We start from the raw sequence: 20,707 nt of genomic DNA, 5'->3' as shown, positions 1-20,707 counted from the left end.
TCATTTGCATGGCAGAGATGGAACGTTGATGAAGCACCTGCTGACACAGAGATTGGAGAGTGTGAAGACGGTTGGACGGCAGAAAAGCTCTCATGAGGACTGTGTCCAGCACCGCTCCAATGAATTGAAGTCTCTGAGTGGGGATAATATGAGATTTGGGTAGATTGATCTCGAACCCCAGAAGTTGTAAAAACATGATGGTCTGGTTGGTGGCCTGGAGTACTATCTGAGAAGAACTGGCCTTTATCAACCAATCGTCCAGGTAAGGAAACACCTGAAGGTGGTGGGAACGTAGAAAGGCGGCCACCACAATCAGACATTTGGTGAACACTCTGGGAGAGGATGCCAGACCGAAGGGTAGCACCTTGTATTGGTAATGACAATGATTGATCATGAAGCGGAGGTACTGTCTGGAGGCCAGATTGACCGGTATGTGAGTGTATGCTTCTTTGAGATCTAGGGAACATAGCCAGTTGCCTTGATTGAGAAGAGGATAAAGAGTAGCTAGAGAAAGCATCTTGAATTTCTCTTTTACCAAGCATTTGTTGAGATCGCGAAGATCTAAAATGGGTCTGAGATCTCCTGTCTTTTTGGGAACTAGAAAGTAACGGGAGTAAAATCCCTGCCCCTTTTGATCCAGAGAAACCTCCTCTATGGCGTTCAGAAGAAGGAGGGATTGAACCTCTTGAAGAAGGAGGGAAGACTGAGAAGTGTTCAAAGCAGACTCTCTTGGCAGACTTTGGGCAGGAAGAGTCTGGAAATTGAGAGAGTAGCCGTGGCGGATGATGTTGAGAACCCACTGATCCGAGGTGATGATTTCCCAACGGCTTATGAAATGAGTAAGGCGTCCTCCTATGGGCTGCTGAAGATGGGCAGAAGGAGGGAGACTGGCTATGTCCTGGAGAACCAAGTCAAAAGGGTTGAGTTGATTTCTGTGAAGGGAGAGGTTTCACTTGCTGTTGCTGCTGTGCTGGTCTAGCAGCTTGTCTCTGTTGTTGCCTCTGACGCCTGGGTTGCTGCTGGGTCTGAGGTAAAGGACGAACCACAAATCTACGTTGATAGGCCGATTGTTGGCGAAAAGGCCTAGTAGGTGGGGTCTTCTTCTTATGTCTTAAGGAGAGTGTCCCATCGAGTCTCATGAGCTGAGAGTTTCTGAGTAGTGGAGTCCAAACAGCTCATCCCCCAAACAAGGTGCATTGGCCAGTCGATCTTGATGATTGACATCGAGTTCTGAAACTTTGAGCCAGGCCAGTCGCCGCATAGCTACCGACATAGCCGTGGCCCTAGAGGTCAGCTCAAAGGTGTCATAGATTGATCTGACCATAAACTTGCGCAGTTATAAAAGCGATGAAGAAGTTTGGCGAAAGGCAGATTTTTTACGGTCAGGGAGATATTTCTCAAAAGATGACAAAGTCTGAATGAGATGCTTAAGGTAAAAAGAAAAATGGAAAGCATAGTTCCCTGATCTATTTGCTAGCATCGCATTTTGATACAACCTCTTGCCAAACTTATCCATGGCCTTACCTTCTCTGCCAGGAGGGACAGAAGCGTATACACTAGCCCCCGTGGATTTCTTTAAAGTAGATTCCACCAGTAAGGACTCGTGGGGGAGTTGCGGCTTGTCAAAGCCTGGAATAGGGATGACCTTATATAAGGAGTCCAGTTTGCGGGGAGCTCCTGGGATGGTCAAGGGTGTCTCTAGATTTTTGTAAAATGTCTCTCTTAATATGTCATGGAGAGGCAGTTTGAGAAATTCCCTTGGAGGCTGGTCAAAATCCAGAGCATCAAGAAATGCCTTGGATTTTTTGGATTCAGCCTCCAAGGGAATAGAGAGAGATTCACACATCTCTTTGAGAAAAGAGGTAAAAGAAGTTGCATCAGGTTTAGAGGATGTATCCAAAACAGAAGGATCCTCTTCTCTTGATGAACACTCTCCCTCTGATAGAAGAGGGTCCTCCGAATCGCCCCAGAGATCAGGGTCCCGCACTTGAAAACTGCGGTCCTGGGATTCCGGTGTGGAGGGTTCTAGGTGTCGAGTTTTATGCATCGACTTCCCAGACCTCTGTGAAACGGTACCGGGAGATGTTATAGGCTGTGTCGGTGCCGATGTTTGAACAGCCTGGTGTAAGGATCTCGGTTCCGGCGCTAAGACTGGCATAGATACCGAGGAAGTGGTATGCATCGGTACCGACAAGGTGGATGCCGACAAAGGAGGCTGCTCCACTGTCGGTACCGGAGGCTCAGACCGGACCGGGACTGGAAGGCTCGGTGTCAGAAGGGCAGGTAACAGCTGCTGTAGTTGTTCTTTAAGCTGTACTTGCAGGACGGCGGCAATGCGCTCGTCCAGTGAAGGCACCGGTACCGCATTTTTCTTCTGCGGTACCTTGGGTGCCGCTCTACACTCCGAAGAGGAACCCGATGTCGAGGGGCTTACCTCAATCGGAGCGGAGCGCTTCCGCGGGCGCCTCGAGGTCGGCAGGATTGGGCTCACTGCCACTGAGACCGGAGGGCGCTCCAGCGGGGAAGGCTTCTTAGCCGGCTTACCTGAAGGGTGCGACGCCGGCGCAGTGTCGCACAGTGCCGACTGCGTCGGGGTCAAAGTGGGGACCGGTGCCGCCGAATCCGACATCTCGATACCAAACAATAATCGCTGTTGGATTTGTCGATTTTTTAAAGTTCTCTTTTTAAGAGTGGCACAGCGGGTGCAAGTAGACGCTCGATGGTCAGGACCAAGACACTGTAGACACCAGTTGTGCGGGTCTGTGAGTGAAATTGGTTGAGCGCACCGCTGGCACTTCTTAAACCCAGGTTGAGGGGGCATGAATGTAAAAACGGCTTCAGCCAAATCGAAGGCCGAGGCCTCGATGGCGGCAACAGGCCCCGCTGGGGCGAAACCGAAAAAAAGAAAGAAAAACGAATTAAGTTTGTTTTTTGTTTTTTTTTAACAAAGAAAAGAAAATAAAATGAGGGAAACAATATTTCCCAACGAGTTTACGCGAGCGGGAAGGCGAAAATAGAAAAAAGTTTTCAACAGCCGTTGAAACGTGTGTCTTCTTAGCTCCGCGGAAACTAAGAAACTGGGGACCACGCTCCTCCGTCGGGCGGGAAGGCACTCGCACATGCGCGGTGCGGCCTGCTAGAACTTTCCCAAGTTCTTAGAGTGCAATCACTCTAAAATTGTCCGTACCGGGGCTCCGTCGGTGCCGTCATCCATCAGTCAAGAATATGCTGCCTGCTTGTCCTGGGATAATGTCTACAACAACACACAGATCCTTTTCTTGGGCGCTAACCCCCAAAATGACCCATAGCATTTGGTAACTGACTTGGGTTATTCTTCCCAATGTGCATCACTTTGCATTTGTCCACATTAAATTTCATCTGTCACTTGGATGCCCAGTCTTCCAATTTCCTAAGGTCTGCCTACAATTTTTCACAATAATCCGTGTGCGTTTTAACAACTTTGAAAAATTTAGTGTCAAATTTAATTAGCTCACTCGTTGTTCCAATTTCCAGATTATTTGTAAATATGTTAACACCAGTCCCAGTATAGATCCCTGCGGCACTCCTTCATTGTCCTCCTTAAACTGTCCTGAAAGCAGTGCTCTAAAGTCCCTTCCTCCATGACAGCCTCCTTGAAAGAACTGGTTCTTTTGAACAGCCAAATATACTGACCAACTCATACCCTTCTGAGACAAATTCAGGACTCAAAGCCTGCCCCATTATGAGGCAGTCCTACTTTCATCTTTCACCTTATTCTTTGCAAACCTCAGCCCCTAGATAGGAACAAAGGGAGAAGGTTCACTAGCTTTTTTTGTGCTAACAACCACTTGCCACTGGGAACTTCCCAGCACCCAGGGCCTAATCAGAATGCACAGGCTTACCACACATGCCGAGAAACATTGACTGATGACTGCACAGACCTTATGACAAACCTATAACCTTCAGTTTCAATCTGCTGGTAGAAACCTATATCCCAAGCATCTGGACTGGTCTGGAGGATTTTTAAGGAAGCAGATTGTTACAAGGTCTCTCATGAGAAGTATTGCTTCCTTTAGCGAGCAGGACAGTTTGTGCAGGCCGTAAGATTTAAGGGTCAATATTCAACAGATAGAGGTTCTACCACTTTCAGAGGCTCACTGGGGCCATCTACACTGGCCAGGGTGGTGTTCTAGGCTGCCCCTGAATTTTGGAATCAACTTTCAAGTTGACTTAGACCATTGTTTCTCAACTTAGTCCTGAAGTACGCTCTTACCAGTCAGGTTTTCAGAATATCTACAATGAATATGTAGAACCTTGATTTGCATATACTGCCTCCATTATATGCAAAATTTCTTCCATGCATATTCATTGTGGATATCTGAAAATCTGACTGGCAAGGGGGCACTCCAGGACAGAATTGAGAAACAATGACTTAGGCCACTGAATCTTAACCTAAATTAAAAAGGTTGAAGACCTATTTTATCCAAGCATTTGGCACATCTGACCTTTCAGGGAACAGAATTGATGTGTTAATTGTATTTAGACAGTCACTATCATATTTTAATGCCATATTTACAATTTTTATGTAGTTTATGTTTGTTCTATATTTTATGGCATTCCTGTCTAGTTTTATATTTTAGTATGTCAACCACTGAGATCGCTTGCAACATGCCAATATAGTAAATTTGTATTAAACAATTATGTTAAATGATGAGCCCAGTATGCACAACTACACACACAACTTACCCTATCAATCCAGCACCACAGGCCACCACCCCATCAGAGTGATCTTCATCTCCAGCAATATGATCGATGAAAGACAAAATAAACTCTACTCTGGGTTGCACCAACATCACATCAGCTGAAAAGGAAGATTATGTCAGTTGCATGCATCACATCACCTATGGACAATCTGTCCAAAGCGGGAGACTTTCTGCAATGCCACATGCTTTCCCTGTACTGTCAAATACTCACGATTTACATTTTCCTGATCACCCTTCAAGCCCTGAATGATGCCAGTGTATGCTTCAAGGCAGCCCTCCCTCAACTCATTCAGGTAATCCACCATGTCATAGTCTGCCTGGAAGGGAGACAACAGCAGAGCCCAGGTCACAGCTCACACATGCATACAAATTTTGACATTAGAGCCATGGGACCCAGAACTGAGATTTAGATAACTGTACCTTATCCACCTGGGCTTGGGATGCTTGCTGCAATGTATTCAACACCACTTCTAAATACTTTTTGAACTCCCCTCCAATAGCAAGAGCAATATCACCAAACACAGAAAGTATCTGAGGTTTCACAGAGCGATGAACATTTTCATTCTGTAAAACAAACCCAGAAATATGCCATCCATGGTCAAGTGTTTTGAGCCTACAAAGCACAAATTAAAGCTGTACTTACTCCAAGGTTCTCCAGCAGCTGCTGCATCACCTCATCACAGAAAGGTAAGATATTGGACTGCAAGGCTCTGCACAGGTCTCCCACCAAACCCACTGCAGCCAGACACACCTACAGCAAATAAGTACCAGATATAACGAAAGATTAGGTTCTTACCTTTGCTAATCATCTTTCTTGTAAATCTTTTCTTTACTCTGGGACCAGTGGGTTGTGCGTCCCTTTCCACCAGGAACTGTAGGAAGCCTCAGATAATTGAAGTCTTAACTCTTCCCTCCGATAGCATACCCTGGAGCATGCCCCTTGGACACCAGTCTTAAAGCAGCCAGGAAAATCTACAGAAGATAAACAATAGAGAGAGGAACGGGGAACTCCCCGCCAGACAAATCAATTCTGCTCATGGCAACAAGTGCAAAATCAAATTCAACAATACAAAAATGCAATAACAGGTTAGTAAACATAAAACCACAAAGCAGTGCTAAGGGGAGACACAGCCTGCACTGTCAGAAGGGGGTGCTTGAACTAGACACTCCCCTAAATTTAGTGCTAAACCCAGCCAGATGGCATTCTTATAAAGGCTGGTCAGAAACCGAAATCTAGCTTACCAATTCTAGAGAATGACACGGGGGAAAAATTTTATCAGTCCCCACGAGCTCAGTCCACGTCCTGCAAGCTGCCAGATCCCACCTGCACAAGCCTCAAATAGTTATGATTTTATACTGAACTTATTTTATTTAAGAATAAAGAGAGACTATTCTGTATAATTCTCATTTTATAAACACAAATAATACAGAGCAAACCCCTGTCTCCCCTCCCTTTCACAAATATCCCCTCCATTATTGTGAAAACTGAACAAAACAAATTACGACAGAATGCTACATAGAAAAATCAAGCTAACAGAATACTTCAGTCACACATGGCAGGAATAGTGTTAGGGGAGTGCAACTAGGGCAAGGCACCAAAAGTAGCATCCTGCTTGATTGCCACATCAATCCTGTAAAACTTGGTAAAGGTGTGCAAGGAGGACCATGCAGCAGCCCTACAGATCTCATCCAGAGAAACTGCCAATGACTCAGCCCAGGAGGAAACCCCTCTGGTTAAATGAACCCGCACCCCGAGGGGTGGCTTCTTAGCTGCCTCTACATAAGCCGCAGAAATGGCTGCTCAAATTCACCTCGAAATGGTAGCCTTAGAAGCAGGCCTGCCTTGGCATGCAGGACCCACCAGGACAAACAAGTGGTCCAAGAGACAAAACTCGTTGGTAACTTCCAAATACTGCAGCAAGAGCCTGTGCACATCCAGGGACTGCAGCACCTGGTCCTGAGATTTTGAACCAGAAGGAACAAGCACTGGAAGCCGGACTTCTTGATTCATATGGAAGGCAGAAACCACTAAGAAAGGAAGGAACCGTACACAGCAGGACCACGGCATCTTTATCTGCCATCATTTACTATATCACTATATAATATGCAGGAAAGGATACCAATAGGAAAAAGCCTGAAGATCCTAAACTCTCCAGGCTGAAGTGACAGCCAAAAGGAAGACTGTCTTGATTGTGAGATCATCAAAGATGCCTTGCTTAAAAAGCTCATAAGGCGGGCGAGCCAGGGAGCGGAGAAGTAGATTCAGATTCCACGTCAGACAAGGAAGGCGCAAAGGAGGCCTCAGACGAATCATGCCACTTAGAAAATGGACCAGAACACGATGAACCGCCAATGAGCCTCTTAAGGTAAAGAGGTTCCATACAGGACAGACCTGCAATCTGAACCTGGAGCGAAGCCACTGTAAGACCCTTTTTCAGGCCATCTTGCAGAAACTCCAGCACCCGAGGAAGAGAGGGAGAAGGATCCTCCTGGCTGGCACACCATGTTTGGTAGCACTGCCAAGCCTTCACATAGGCCACCACCGTGGATGTCCGTTTACTGTGAAGCAATGTAGCAATCACCGCAGAGCTATGCCGTAAGACCAAAGCGGTCTGGATCCTGCAGAGTGATCAGACCTGTGTGAGGAGATGAGGGTGGCAAGGCAACCACAGCCCTCAACCCCATCGGCATACCACAGCCAATCAGGAACCACCAGGATCACCAGCCCCCTGTGCTCTGCTATCCGACGCAACAGACACCCTATCATGGGCCACAGAGGGAAGGCATAAAGAACACCCTCCCAGGACCAGGGCTGCACCAAAGTGTCTCGACTGTAAAACCGATCAGCCTTTTTGTTTTCTGCAGTCACAATGAGATCTCCCCACTGGTGTACTATGCACTCGAATGCTCTCTGGGAGCATTCCAGGGTCCAGCATCTGGCAACTGAGAAAGTCCGCCTGAACGTTGTCCACACCTGCCACAAGAGCCACAGATAGCGCTACAATATGTCTCCACCTAGCAAAAGAGCAACTGAGCCTCCACGCTCAGGGACTCCTCGTGCCTCCGACAACTGACGTAAGCCACTACCATGGCATTGCACGAAACATGGACAGTTTGATGATGGAGATGACCCAGGGAATGGAGAAGGGCCAGCCGAATCACCCTCAGTTCCAGGCGACTATCGACCACTTGAGTTCAAGGGTGCCCTCAGGCCCTGTACGAGGATAGACACACATACTGTCGCCCAATTGGAGAGACTCGTATCCATTGATAGGGTCACCCAATCCGAAATCCAGAGTGGAAGGTCCCTGTCCAGCGATAGGGGACACAACCACCATTCCATGCTGCTGCGTGCTGTCACCATCCAGGGCAGGCAGGCAAACAACTGATCCACTGCAGAGGACAGTCTGGCTCTGGCCCATGGAACTACATCGATCGTCGCCACCATAAGCCCCAGGACCTGGAGATACTGCCAAGTCGTCGGGGTTGGAGTGGCCAGAAGGTCCCTGATAACTTTCCAAAGCTCCTCCTGACGAGAAGCTGGGAGGAACACTTCTGTTCTGCCCTGTGTGAAAGCGGACCCCCAGGTACTCCAAATCCTGGGTGGGCTCTATGTGACTCCTGCAAAAGTTGATCACCCAGCCCAGACACTGCAGCAAGTGAACCACATGCTGGACTGCCCGGAGCCCTTCTGCCAGAGAGGGAGCCCTGATCAGTCAGTCGTCTAGATACAGATGGACCAGGACACCCAGGAAACGGAGATGCACTGCCGCCATCACCTTGGTGAAAGCCATGGGCACCATCGCCAATCCGAAGGGAAGAGCCATAAATTGAAGGTGCTGCTCCAAGATATGAAACCGTAGAAACTTACTGTGCACCAGAAAGATGGGAATATGGAGATACCTCCATTAGGTTCAGGGAGGCCAAAAACTCCCCCGGCGCCACCAAAGCAATGACAGAAGGCACCATCTCCACATGGAAGTAGGGCAATTTCAGCACAGCATTGACAGCTTCGAGATCCAGAACCTGTCTTCAATCGTTGGAGCCCTTCTTTGGAACAATGATGTATAGAGTATCTCCCAGAGCCCAAGTCACACTTCGGCACGGGTTCGATTGCTGCAAGATCTAAAAGTCTGCAGAACATGGTCTCCACCTGAAGTAGCTTCTAGGGGCGGCCCACGGGGGAATCCAGCAAGGACAGAGAAACTCCAATTTGAGCCCATAGCAGATAAGTCCAAAACCCAGCGGTCAGACGTGATGGGTCTCCCATTCCTCCAGAAAGGCCGACAGCCACCTCCCGATGCGCGGGAGAGGGGCCGGAGGACTGGTGTCAGAATGTTTCTTACAGGGAGCTGCCAGCCATCTAATCAAGGATGGATGATGGACAGGCCCACCGAAGCGTGGTCTGGAAGATGAAGAGCACCTCTGTCCTGAAGAGGGAGGACCGGAGTACTGGTGAGGATGTCAAAAGGGATGAAAATTAGAACACCCCAAACTCCTGGAAGGATGGGACATGCTCTTGGGCAAAGCCTTGTGTTTGACACTCACAATAAGGTCATCCAGACCCTGGCCGAACAGAAGCTGTCCCTTAAAGGGCAACATGCTCAATGTGGCCTTATGAGGAAGAGTCCCCAGATCACTGCATGATCCACAACATCCTCCGGGTGGACACCAATAAGTGTCCAGTTTGGCAAAAACTTTCACTATGTCATAATGCAGCCATATAATCCACCCCTGAGATGAGAAAATCCATATCGCGCAGCACCAGTGTCAGGGTCAGGGTCATGGCGTAATTTGGAGTGGCATGCCTGAGCCATGAAGAACAAAGCTGTCACCATTTTGACACTGATCATAGCCAAATCGAATAGGCATTTAAGGATGAAATCCACATGCCTGTCCTGAACATCTTTCAGAACCACCCCTCCGTCAGTAGGATGAGAAGTAGGCTTGGTGACCTGAGCCACAGCGGAATCTACCTTCGGAGAAGCAAAGCGCTTGGTAAAACTTACCATGGGAATAAAGCCTCACCATGGCCCAAGCTCATTTCAAAGCGCCCTCTGGATTATCCCAAATATCTGACAGGATACTAACCATATCGGGATTATCAGGAAAGGAGGCAGTTTGTGGCCTCTGATCACTCATGAGAACACATTCTGCCTGAACCGGCTGATCCGATTGCAATTTTAATTGCTGCAGAGATTCCGCAATGAGGTCTTCAAGACAAGTGGGTTTGAAAAATCTGCACACTGTGGAATAGTCTGCCAGATCCTGGGACCCACTCTGATCTTAATCGTGAAGCTCTGCCATATTTGCCACATTCAGACACCGTAGAACATCCCTACGAAAGTAGAAGAATCGAGAATGTGTGCCCAATTCAATCGCAGGCATCACCCTCTTGGGCACCAGGGTCCCTGCCAGAGAACAAACCAAACTACCTGGGTCCAGCGGAGGCACAATCCCCATGGGCGTCCCAGATGCCGGTGGAGTGACATCAGGCATAGACTTCTTAACCAAATATGTCTGATAACAGCATATTCATAAAATCCAGGGGAGAAAGGTCTCCCCTGGCAAAAGCCACTCTGTGCACCTCAGATTTGGAGTGTTGGATGATTTGCAAGGCTTTTCGCCAGAATCGCACTTGCGTTTCACCGATATGCTACCAGCGCTCTCCCCAGGAATTGGGGCAATAGGCACAAGTAGAGAACCCCCTTCTCCCCGGAAGTGGACGGCACCGCACCGCATCTGTGCAAACTTTGTGGGCCACAGCGCATGTGGAGAAAAAGCGACACATCTGACAGACATCCACTGCAAATGAGGCAGGAATCCATGGCATCTTGTTCTGGAGAGGCCATCTGAGAAGTTTGGAGCAAAAAACGAAGCTCTAACTATAAAAAAAATAGTTTTATTCAAATCGGGAAAAATTCAAGATTGCCACCACGGGTGCCAATTTTACATTCAATAGCCTGGAAAACAGGAATCCCTAAAAGATGGCAATTTGGGGATTTTAGAGGTGGGGAGAGATAGGGCATGCAGGTAAAGCACCCAAAACCCCCTTTTTAAGACCCCCCAAAATCACTAACAGGCTATATGGGAGAAGCTGCAGGCAATGCTGGAAATAGCATAAAGGAAGATCTAAAGCCACAAAAAAATGGATTTCAAGTCTTCTGACTGCTCCATCGGCATGACCACCATGGCTGGTGACCTCCGCCACTCTGGGATATGTCGTGCAAATGCCTGGCGGAGGCATGCAGTCTGGCTCTGATCCCAGTCGCACCTCCACAGAACCGCTCAGCCTGTGCTACACTCACTAGTGGACAAACCTGGGGTGAGCTAGCTCCTGATCTCAAACCCCGATCTGACTTGCAGGCTATCCAGGGGGCTTACTGCAGAGCAAGGAACCCCCCAGAAGCAGATGTTCTCCAGTAGTCTGATCTCCCAACACAGGGAACTTCCACAGCACAAGGGAAAAACCATGAAAGAAAATATTGAAAAAGATACAAAAAGAAACATGAGCAGTAAAGATAAGCTCCTACAGGCTGGCTTGTAGGAAGATAAGACTGGGGTCCAAGGGGCATGGTCCAGTGTATGCTATCAGAGGGAGGAAAGACTTCAATCATCTGAGGCTTCCTAAATTTCCTGGCAGAATGAGATGCACAACCCACTGGTCCCAGAATAAAGGGGGATTGTACAAGGAGAAACTGGGTTCTTACCTAATTTTCTCTCTTTTAGACTCTCCAGACCAATACAGTTCACTGATGGGTAATAGCTCACCATGAACAGCAGGTGGAGACAGCCAAAACTTTGGCTGTAATACTAATAGCTGTGCTTCCCTCTAGTCCAGTGGTCTCAAATTCAAACCCTTTGCAGGGCCACATTTTGGATTTGTAGGTACTTGGAGGGCCTCAGAAAAAAATAGTTAATGTCTTAAAGAAATGATAATTTTGCATAAGGTAAAACTCTTTATAGTTTATAAATCTTTCCTTTTGACTAAGTCTAATAATAATAATAATAATAATGTAATTTATAGCTAAAGAGACATATGATCAAGAAACGTTTTTATTTTACTTTTGTGAGTATGATAAACAAACTGAGGGCCTCAAAATAGTACTTGGCGGACTCCATGTGTGCTGAATAGCCAAGCAGAACTAAGAAATGCTAATTATAAACTGTAACACTAACAGGAGTAATTAACAGAGTAATAATGTTGGAAAATTGCATAGAAGCCCCCTCAGAAAAATGTTCTCACAGCTCACAAGCTGAGCCAAAGTCACTGTTCTTTTGATCTCCCATATCCTATAAAAATACTAGAACCTGCAGAAAAAAACAAATATACTATTCATGCAAATCCCAAAGAATAACAGAGAAAGACAGACAGAAGGGGGGGATTGTATCAGTCTGGAAAATCTACAAAGAACATTAGCAGGTTCAAGAACCTAATTTCTCCTTCTTTAGTATCTCTCCAGACCGGTACAGTTCACTGATTGGACATATCAAAGCAGTACCCATCATGGGTGCGAACCCAGAGGGCTGCCACCAAAACACGCTCACGAAACATTGTGTCCCAATGCACCTGGACTTCCACATGACAGTGTCGCACAAATGAATGCAGAGAAGACCAAACTGTGGCCTTACAGATATCCACTGGAGGCACAAGAGAAGACTCAGCCCAAGAAGCTGCTCGACTGAGTGGATGAGCCTTGAGAAAATCCGGAACAGGCTTCTTCTGAAGATAAGCGGAAGCTATCGTCTCTTTGATCCAACGCACAATGATAGTCTTGGAAGCAACGTCCCCCTTACGAGGGCCCGCTAAGAGGACAAAGATGATCCGACTTCTGGAACTCCTGGGTCCGCTGAACATAAGAGTGAAGGACCTGACAGACATCCAACTTGCAAAACTGCATCTGTTCCAAAGGGTTCATAGACAACGGCGCGAAAGACAAAAGCGCGCACCGACAATTGAGCGCAGCGCGTGCCGCCGCACCGCTCTAAATTAGTTTTTTAGGGGCTCCGACGGGGGTTTTGTTGGGGAACCCCCCCAGTTTACTTAATAGACATCGCGCCGGCGTTATAGGGGGTTGTAACCCTCCACATTTTACTGTAAACTGAACTTTTTCCCTAAAAACAGGGAAAAAGTTAAGTTTTCAGAAAAATGTGGGGGGTTACAACCCCCCACACAACGCCCCCACAACGCGGCACGATCTCTATTAAGTAAAGTGGGGGGGTTCCCCCCACGCCCCCCCGGAGCGCTAAAAACAGTAATTTAGAGTGGCTCGGCGGCGCACACTGCGCTCAATTGTCTGGGCGCGCCTTTGTCCCGGCGCGCTTTTGACCTGACACCGTTCCAAAGAGCCCTCCCAGCTACCCAAGACTAGAAGGACCACAGACTGGTTGACATGAAAAGGCAAGACCATCTTCAACAGAAAGGAAGGAATAGGTTGTAGCAACACCTGCTACCTAGAAAACTCCAGGAAGGGAGGCCTACAAGAGAAAGCCTGCAGCTCAGAAACACGTCTTGCAGAAGTAATGGCCAACAGGAAAAATGCCATGATGGTCTTTCAATGAGCAGGAACTCAGGGGCTCAAAGGGAGCATGCACCAGCACGGACAGGACCAGATTAAGATACCAGGCCGGAACCAAAGGCCTCACACTGGAGGCCGAAGCAATTTAGCTGCCCTCAAAAAGCGAACCACATCCAGAAAAGAAGTTAAACGTTTACCCTGCAGCAAACTGCACAACACAGACAAAGCTGCAAGTTAAACCCGGAGAGAAGACCAGGCCAAGCCCCTATCCAGGCCATCCTGCAAGAATTCCAAGATGTGAGGCAAAGAAGCACAAAGCAAAACCACTCCACGCGCAACACACCACTTCAAAAATACACCAAACCTGCACATAAGCCCAAGTGGAAAGCCTCCGGGATCCCAAGAGAGTGGAGATCACTATATGAATAACCTCTCTTACCTAGGCATTCCCTTTCAAGAGCCAAGCCGTAAGACAAAAAGGACCCGGATCGAACATTGGAATGGGGCCCTGAGTCAGAAAGTCTAGTGAGAAGGACAGTGGAAGATGATCTGCCACGAGAAGATGAACCAGACCCGTGTACCACAGTTGCCTGGGCCAGTCCAGAACCACCAGTATTACTTGGCTGGGGTGCCGAGCAATGTAAAGAAGGACTGTGCCCACCATTGGCCATGGAGAAAACACGTACAGGAGGCCCGCTGTCAGCCAAAGCTGTACCAGAGCATCCAGCTCCTCGGCCTGAACATCCCTGTGCCGACTGAAGAATCGGGGTGCTTTGGCGTTGACATTCATAGCCATCAGGTCCATGACCGGCACCCTCAAGACTGCACAATCAACTCGAAGGCTGCAGGACCAAGACACCACTCTCCGGGATCTAGCACATGACGACTGAGGAAGTCCGCCTGGACATTCAATATGGGAAGCCGAGATGTCCAAAAGATGAGCCTCTGCCCACACCATGAGAAAAACAGCATCTTGCGCCACCAGACAACTCCTGGTCCCCCCCCCCCCTGATGATTGACATAAGCCACCGCCGTGGCATTGTCCGAGAGAACCAGAACAGACTTGCCCCTCAACAATGTCTGGAACACTAGCAGCACTGGTCAGATGGCTCTGGTGTCCAGAACAGTGATTGACGCCTCCTCCGGAGACCAGCTGCCCTGATCCGAGTGTCTAAGGAGACTAGCATCTGTGAGAAGCACGGTCCACTGTGACTGATCCAGACTCACTCCCTGCACCAACGGAGACTGCAACGAACTAACCCCCAAATAGGAACGGGAGAGTCCAAATCGTGCACCTGGGGTGACCACCACTGAAGCAGAGCATGCTGAAGCAGGCACATGTGATCCTGGGCCCATCGAACCATGCCCAGGGAAGCTGCCATCGCCAAGACCTGGAGAAAAATCTGCACTCAAAGACACAGGGAAGTCATCAGAAGACAACTCTGGAACTGCAACTTGACCACTCAGGCAAGAAGACCTTCCCCAAGCTGGTGTCAAAAAGAACCCCAAGATGCTCGAGGCACTGAGAGAGAGCAACTGACTCTTGGACAGGTTGACTTCCCATCCCAGCAACTGTAAGAACTTCACAACCCGAGCATAACTCGGGAACTCTCCTGAAAAGACTTTGCTTGGATCAACCAGTCGTCCAGATAGGGGTGAACCAGAATGCCCTTCTTTCGCAAGGCCACCACCACAACCACAATAATCTTGGTGAATGTCCGCAGAGCCGTGGCCAGACCAAAAGGAAGTGCACAAAACCCATGATTGCAAAGCAAAGGAACTGCTGATGGGAGGTGCAAAACGGAATATGCAATTAGGCCTCCATCAGATTGAGAGGTCAAAAAAAAAAAATTGCTCACCGTGAACCGCATGAATGACAGATCTCTGGGTCTCCATGCGAAAAGACGGAACTCAAAGCCCTGTTGACCCACTTCAGATCCAAGATGAGCCAAAAGGTCCTCTCTTTCTTGGACCGGTGTCACACTCCTTCGGAGGCATGGGCACTACTGCTGAGATCTAGCAATTTAAGCATCTGATGAAAGGCCCGCTTCTTCCATGTTGCCCAAGGAGAAGCAAGAAAGTAGTCTGGCAAGGAGCAGGAAAACTCCAGAGCATAACATCCAGAATCACCTCCAGGACCCACTGATCTGTTGTGATTTTGGAACCGAGTGTCCACTGGAACCAAGGAAGGCGCCGGAAAGGAGTTATTGGGCAACAGGAGAATCAACAGAGGAATCACGACCACCCCCCCAACCCATCGGGCCCCCGAAAGGACTGTATGCACTAAATGAAATGGCTCTGGGGAGACCCAGAGACAGGAAAAGACAGGGCCATACCTGCGGAAATCACACAAATGCCCCCGAGCAATGCTACCCCGGTCTTCAGGAAGACGGGGCAATTTAGTCCGTTAAGGTCTAAACCAACTTGTCCAAATCCTCGCCAAACAATAAAGACCCCCACAAGAGAAATTTTGTCAGCATAGCCTTAGATGCCGCATCTGCCGACCAAGCCAGGAGCCACAAGGTACGATCAACCCGGCCAACCCGAGAGCCATGAACTTGGCCGACACCCACAACAGGTCATACGGCATCAGAGAGATAAGCACCCATCTCAATTTTAGCTACTTCCTATTCCACCAAGGACCAGTCATCAGACTCATGGTCAAGGACACGCTCGGCCCACCAGAATGCTGCACCTCCCCCTCCATGGCTCCCTGCTGCCGTGGTGAAGGTGGCTGCAGTTCCTGGGCACTGGAGTGGCTGGCTGGGAGAGGGCCTACTCCCCCTGCCCAGCCACTTGGCAGGAGCTGGTTGGTGCTGCTTAAGTCAGGTTAGGGGGGGAGGGGGAAAGGCTTGGTGGGTGCTGGGACTTAGCATGCATGTGAAAGGAGGAAAAGGAAAGTCAATTTGACCCACAGTTTAGGCAGAGGTAGGCTTGGGATTCTGGGAGACAGCTAGGGGGAAGGGAGAGGGAAGTGACAGGCAGGCCAGGGTGAGGAGAAGAAAGAGTGAGAGCTAGCATGAAGAGAGAGAGTGAAGTGACAGTGAGAAGAGGGGGGCACAAGATAGCAAAGACAAGTAAGCAGGCAGTAAGGCTAATATGAGAACTAGCAAAAGGGACAGATGACAACCATCATGACGGGTAGGGAGAATGAGGCAATCGTGACAGGTGGCTAGAGAATAACGTGGTAAACAGGCCAGCCAAGGTAATAGCCTTCCACCTTGGGCAGAGAAAGAGGTAGGGAAAGTGAAGTGGCAAGCTGGATGAGGTGAAGCAGAAGGGAGATAATATGGTAACAGGAACAGGCATAAGGGGTACAGAAATGATGGTGACAGGATCAGGGGTAGGGAGTGTGGGGTAATGGTGACAAGGAAGCAAGTGGGCCAGTGTGATGGGTAGGGAGGTTGTGTTCTGTATGTATGAAAAGGACTTTTCTTTTAGCGTTGACTGTGCAGGATCGATCTGTATTAATCTGGCTTCAGTTTAACAATGGGTATATATTGATGTTCTAATGCTCACTGCAGTGTATATGATGCTGCCTTTTCCTAGGTGAACCCTTGCTTTGTGACTCATGGATTATTACTAAAAATAAGAACATAAGAAGTTGCCCCCGCTGAGTCAGACCAGAGGTCCATCTTGCTCAGCGGTCCGCTCCCACGGCAGCCCATCAGGCCTAGTGCCTGAACAGTGATCCCTGATTAATTTTATAACTTACCTCTAATTCCATCCCTATAATCTACCTCTACTCTTATCTGTACCCCTCAATCCCTTTGTCTTCCAAGTACCTATCCAAAGCTTCTTTGAACCCCTGTAGCGTGCTCCTGTTTTTTTAATAAAGAGGAGGGGGTATTAAAAAAGGAGGGGGGGTGTTAAAAACCCCCAAAACATTGTATTTTATTAAATAAACTAAGGCTTAAAAACCCCACAACTTTCTGAAGTAATTGCTGCTTTTAGGTTGAAAAAACTTTTATTGATACAAACAACAAAGACAACAATGCCAGAACAAAGACAACAATGCCAAAGCACCCCAAGGGTGCACAGTACAAACAATGAGGCATATACAATAAAAGAACAAGCAGGTACAGAAGAAAAGTAACAGCTACCAAACTCCCCCCCCCCCCAATCCTACTCTACATAGGGCGAGCGAGAATAAAGCGGCTGAAAGCACTCCGAGGCCCTGGACTCTTATAAGCCCTGAAGATGCTACACCACCCCTTCCCCTCACCTATACCCATTGATCCCAACCGGAACTAAGTGCCAGAGCTGTTCAATGCCCCTCCCCTCCCCCATCCCTTACCCCTCAATGGTACTCTCCGCCCCACCCCACCTATACTCACCAGTACTCTCCCAGCCCAACTGAGCACCCAGATTAGGACACTCATTGTAAGACTGCACTGTGGCCCTTTGGATGGTAATTGCTGCTTTTTATGGGGACAGGTAACTTATGGGGGATGGAGGGATTCCTTGCGGGGACGGATGGGATTTTGGCAGGTATAGGTGGGATTTCTGTCCCTGTGCAACTCTCTATGACAGACCGCCGAAAGGGTCCCAAACTCAGTCCAGCATCAAACGGGGACAAGAAGGCCACTGAACTTCCAACAGGCCTACACTAACCATTTTTAGGGAAGACTGGCACAGCTTACCACACTTGCTGAGACTGAGAATAGACTGGTTAGACTAGGAAAGCACAGCTATTAGCATTACAGCCAAAGTTTTATCTCGGTCTCCACCTCCTGATCATAGTGAGCTATTACCCCTCAGTGAACTGTCTGGAGAGATGCTAAAGAATAATCATTTTGCAGGGATAATAAGGAAAAGGATTGTAGAGCTTACTAACTGGCATGGATAAGCAGAATGGATGGGTCACATAAATTCTGCTGTCATTTAGGTTTATTAAAATTTGATATACCGTCGCAACATGCAATTGTTCACAGCAATTTACAATTTAAAAAAAAAATGATATAAAGAACTCCATTAATATAAAAACAAACTTGTCTAAAATCAGATATATATTTTCATACAATTTTGTATTGCTGTCACTTTAGGCCAATCTTTGAATATCACCTGTAGAATCAGTAAATATGATCATTCTGAGGAATATCTTGTCCAAAAGCTAACAAATGTGTTTTCAGAAGTTTTTTGAATGCCTTTAAATTCAGCTCCAAACGGATCTGACTTGGCAGCTGATTCTATAAACTTGGAGCCAAGTAGGAAAAAAAGCTTTTGATCGCGTAAATTCGCACTTTGTCCTTCTGATGGAATAACCAGCCTATTATCTTGCAACTATCTCAATGTTCTTGATGGAGTATATGGAATAGTAAGCAAATTTAAATAACTTGGTTGTTGCAAGTGTTTCTATGTTCTTTATTCCTTACCTTCCACCCACTTTACCCAATACAGTATCACCATAATCTTATGAACCTTCCTCCAGTTTTACCCAATGTTCAACTTATTCATACCTGGTATTCTGCATAATTCTTAAGTCCAATACCCAGGAATGGCTTGAAGGCATCCATGTACTTCAGAAACTCCCCACCCAGAACTGCAAAAAAACCATAACCGGTCATTTTCAACCTACTGGAAACTAAGAAGTTAGACCACGTCACCCCCCTCCTTCATAAAGCTCATTGGTTGCCTGTAGAACACAGAATCACTTACAAAATTATTTTACTAACTTTTAAAACTAGACAAAATAGCCAACCCGAATTTATTAATAATCTTCTTATCACCTATAGTCCTTCTAAGACTAAGATCGTCTGCCAAAAATCTTCTATCTATCCTGTCTCTGAAGTATATCAATACAATGAGGTCTACCATTTTCTCTGTCAGCGCTCCATCTCTTTGGAATAATATTCCGGCCCATTTACAGGAAAAATCAATTCTTCACCATTTTAAGATGAAGTTAAAAACATTTATTTTCCTTGACGCTTTCGAGACCTAAATGTCCTTTTCAGGGCTACATAGTTTTATTTTATTTTTTGCCACCCTTCCGTTTGTTTTCCCTATATGTTTTTCTTTCTACTTGATCATTGTAGTTCTAGCCCTTTTCCTTTTTGTTCTTGTTTGTTTTTAAATGTTTTAATAACTATTATTGTTTTTAATGATGTGCTATTATCTTAAATGTTTTTTAGTCAATACATGTTTTTATAACATTGGACACCGCCTAGAAGGCTGATTGGGCAGTATATGAAATCTTAAATAAACTTGAAACTTGAAGAGTCGGCACATATTAAATGAAGACTAAATTCAATCAATATTTTTAATCAGTGATGTAAATTCCACTGGAGTGGCTTCTTGATTGAAAGGGATAAAGTAGCCCACTTTCAGCCACTCCGAGATCCTTTGATGTGGACCCATTGTTTTGGGCTCTAGTTTTAGCATTTCAGACAATGGCAAAATAACTAGACTACTTAGAATGAAAGCCTTCCTCCCCCCTTCCTAGATCTAAAGGCCTAATGATTACCTTCCACCAATGTGCTGACAGCCATCAATGCATCCTCCTGTACACCACCTGAGCCAGCTGTACTCTGAAACATCCTAAGGAGAGAGGCCATCACCACATCAGATATCTGTAGTGCATCCTGGTGCTGTACCTTTCGCAGAACATTCTGAGAGAGAAGGAGACTAGTTATAATATAGCACTCCACCCTATACAGAGAAGACCAACCTCCTTTGTGTCAGGCACTTACTTGTAAGGTAGCACACAGCAAAGACTGTAGATCATTAAACTGGATCCTATCAGATGTACTCTGGATGTGAGACTGAAAGAAAGAGGGTAAAAACTATTACACACAGCAAATTCAATTCATAGGCCCACATTCTCTGGTCTCTGCTGAAGGAGAAACTAAGTTTTGCCAGTTAAATTCTTTCCTTTAGTCCCAATCCAGAACCCAAGGGTCTATGACCATCTACCAGCAGGTGGAAAAAGAATACAAGATTGTGTGATCTACTCTACCCTAAAAAGGGCATTGTGCCGATCCATGTTCCCATCAAAGCAGATAGCAGAGTAAAGGGTCATAAATTTGATATACCTCCATTTTGTGGTACAATTAAAGCTATTTACATGTGTTATATGCATGTACTCCAAGTTTCCAAGTTTATTAAATAATTTGATTAATCGCCTTCTCTACATTCAAGGCGATGTACAAAATAATACAAATAATTATAAACATAGGTAAAATATTGTATAAATAAACAATGTTACAAAAACAAACACAATTTAAAATAAAAATTAAGTTGTTACGTATTATATTGAAACAACGGGAAAGTTCATTAATGGTTACATTCTATATTAAATTCAAAATACAAAGGTAAAAACATGGGGGGGGGAAGAAAGACAGTAAAAAAAAGTGGATAAAAAATAATAAAAGATCATTATTCACTAAAAGCATCGTTAAAAAGGAAACTTTTGAGCTTAATCTTAAATTTTTCAAGGTTCTTTTCTTC

At 46.7% G+C, this 20,707-nt stretch overlaps 1 protein-coding gene across 2 annotated transcripts in view; it reads right to left on the bottom strand.

Annotated features, from left to right (window-relative positions):
• KPNB1 (karyopherin subunit beta 1) overlaps positions 1-20,707 on the bottom strand; it is a 194,307-nt gene that overhangs the window by 42,091 nt on the left and 131,509 nt on the right. For both annotated transcript variants that reach the window (XR_004536789.1, XM_033918352.1), the window contains exons 14-20: positions 19,951-20,022; positions 19,725-19,869; positions 18,721-18,803; positions 5,386-5,493; positions 5,163-5,306; positions 4,954-5,059; positions 4,726-4,840 (exon numbers count right to left, since the gene is read on the bottom strand). Coding sequence is in view for 1 of the 2 variants with exons in the window: in XM_033918352.1 (XP_033774243.1) it covers positions 4,726-4,840; positions 4,954-5,059; positions 5,163-5,306; positions 5,386-5,493; positions 18,721-18,803; positions 19,725-19,869; positions 19,951-20,022 (773 nt within the window). In the remaining variant the exon portion in view is untranslated. The remainder of the gene's footprint in view (positions 1-4,725; positions 4,841-4,953; positions 5,060-5,162; positions 5,307-5,385; positions 5,494-18,720; positions 18,804-19,724; positions 19,870-19,950; positions 20,023-20,707) is intronic.

Source organism: Geotrypetes seraphini, chromosome 13 (genome assembly GCF_902459505.1).
Source record: "Geotrypetes seraphini chromosome 13, aGeoSer1.1, whole genome shotgun sequence".
Classification (NCBI taxonomy): domain Eukaryota; kingdom Metazoa; phylum Chordata; class Amphibia; order Gymnophiona; family Dermophiidae; genus Geotrypetes; species Geotrypetes seraphini.
Note: the sequence above shows the minus strand (reverse complement) of the source record. Positions and strands in the feature narration are given on the sequence as shown.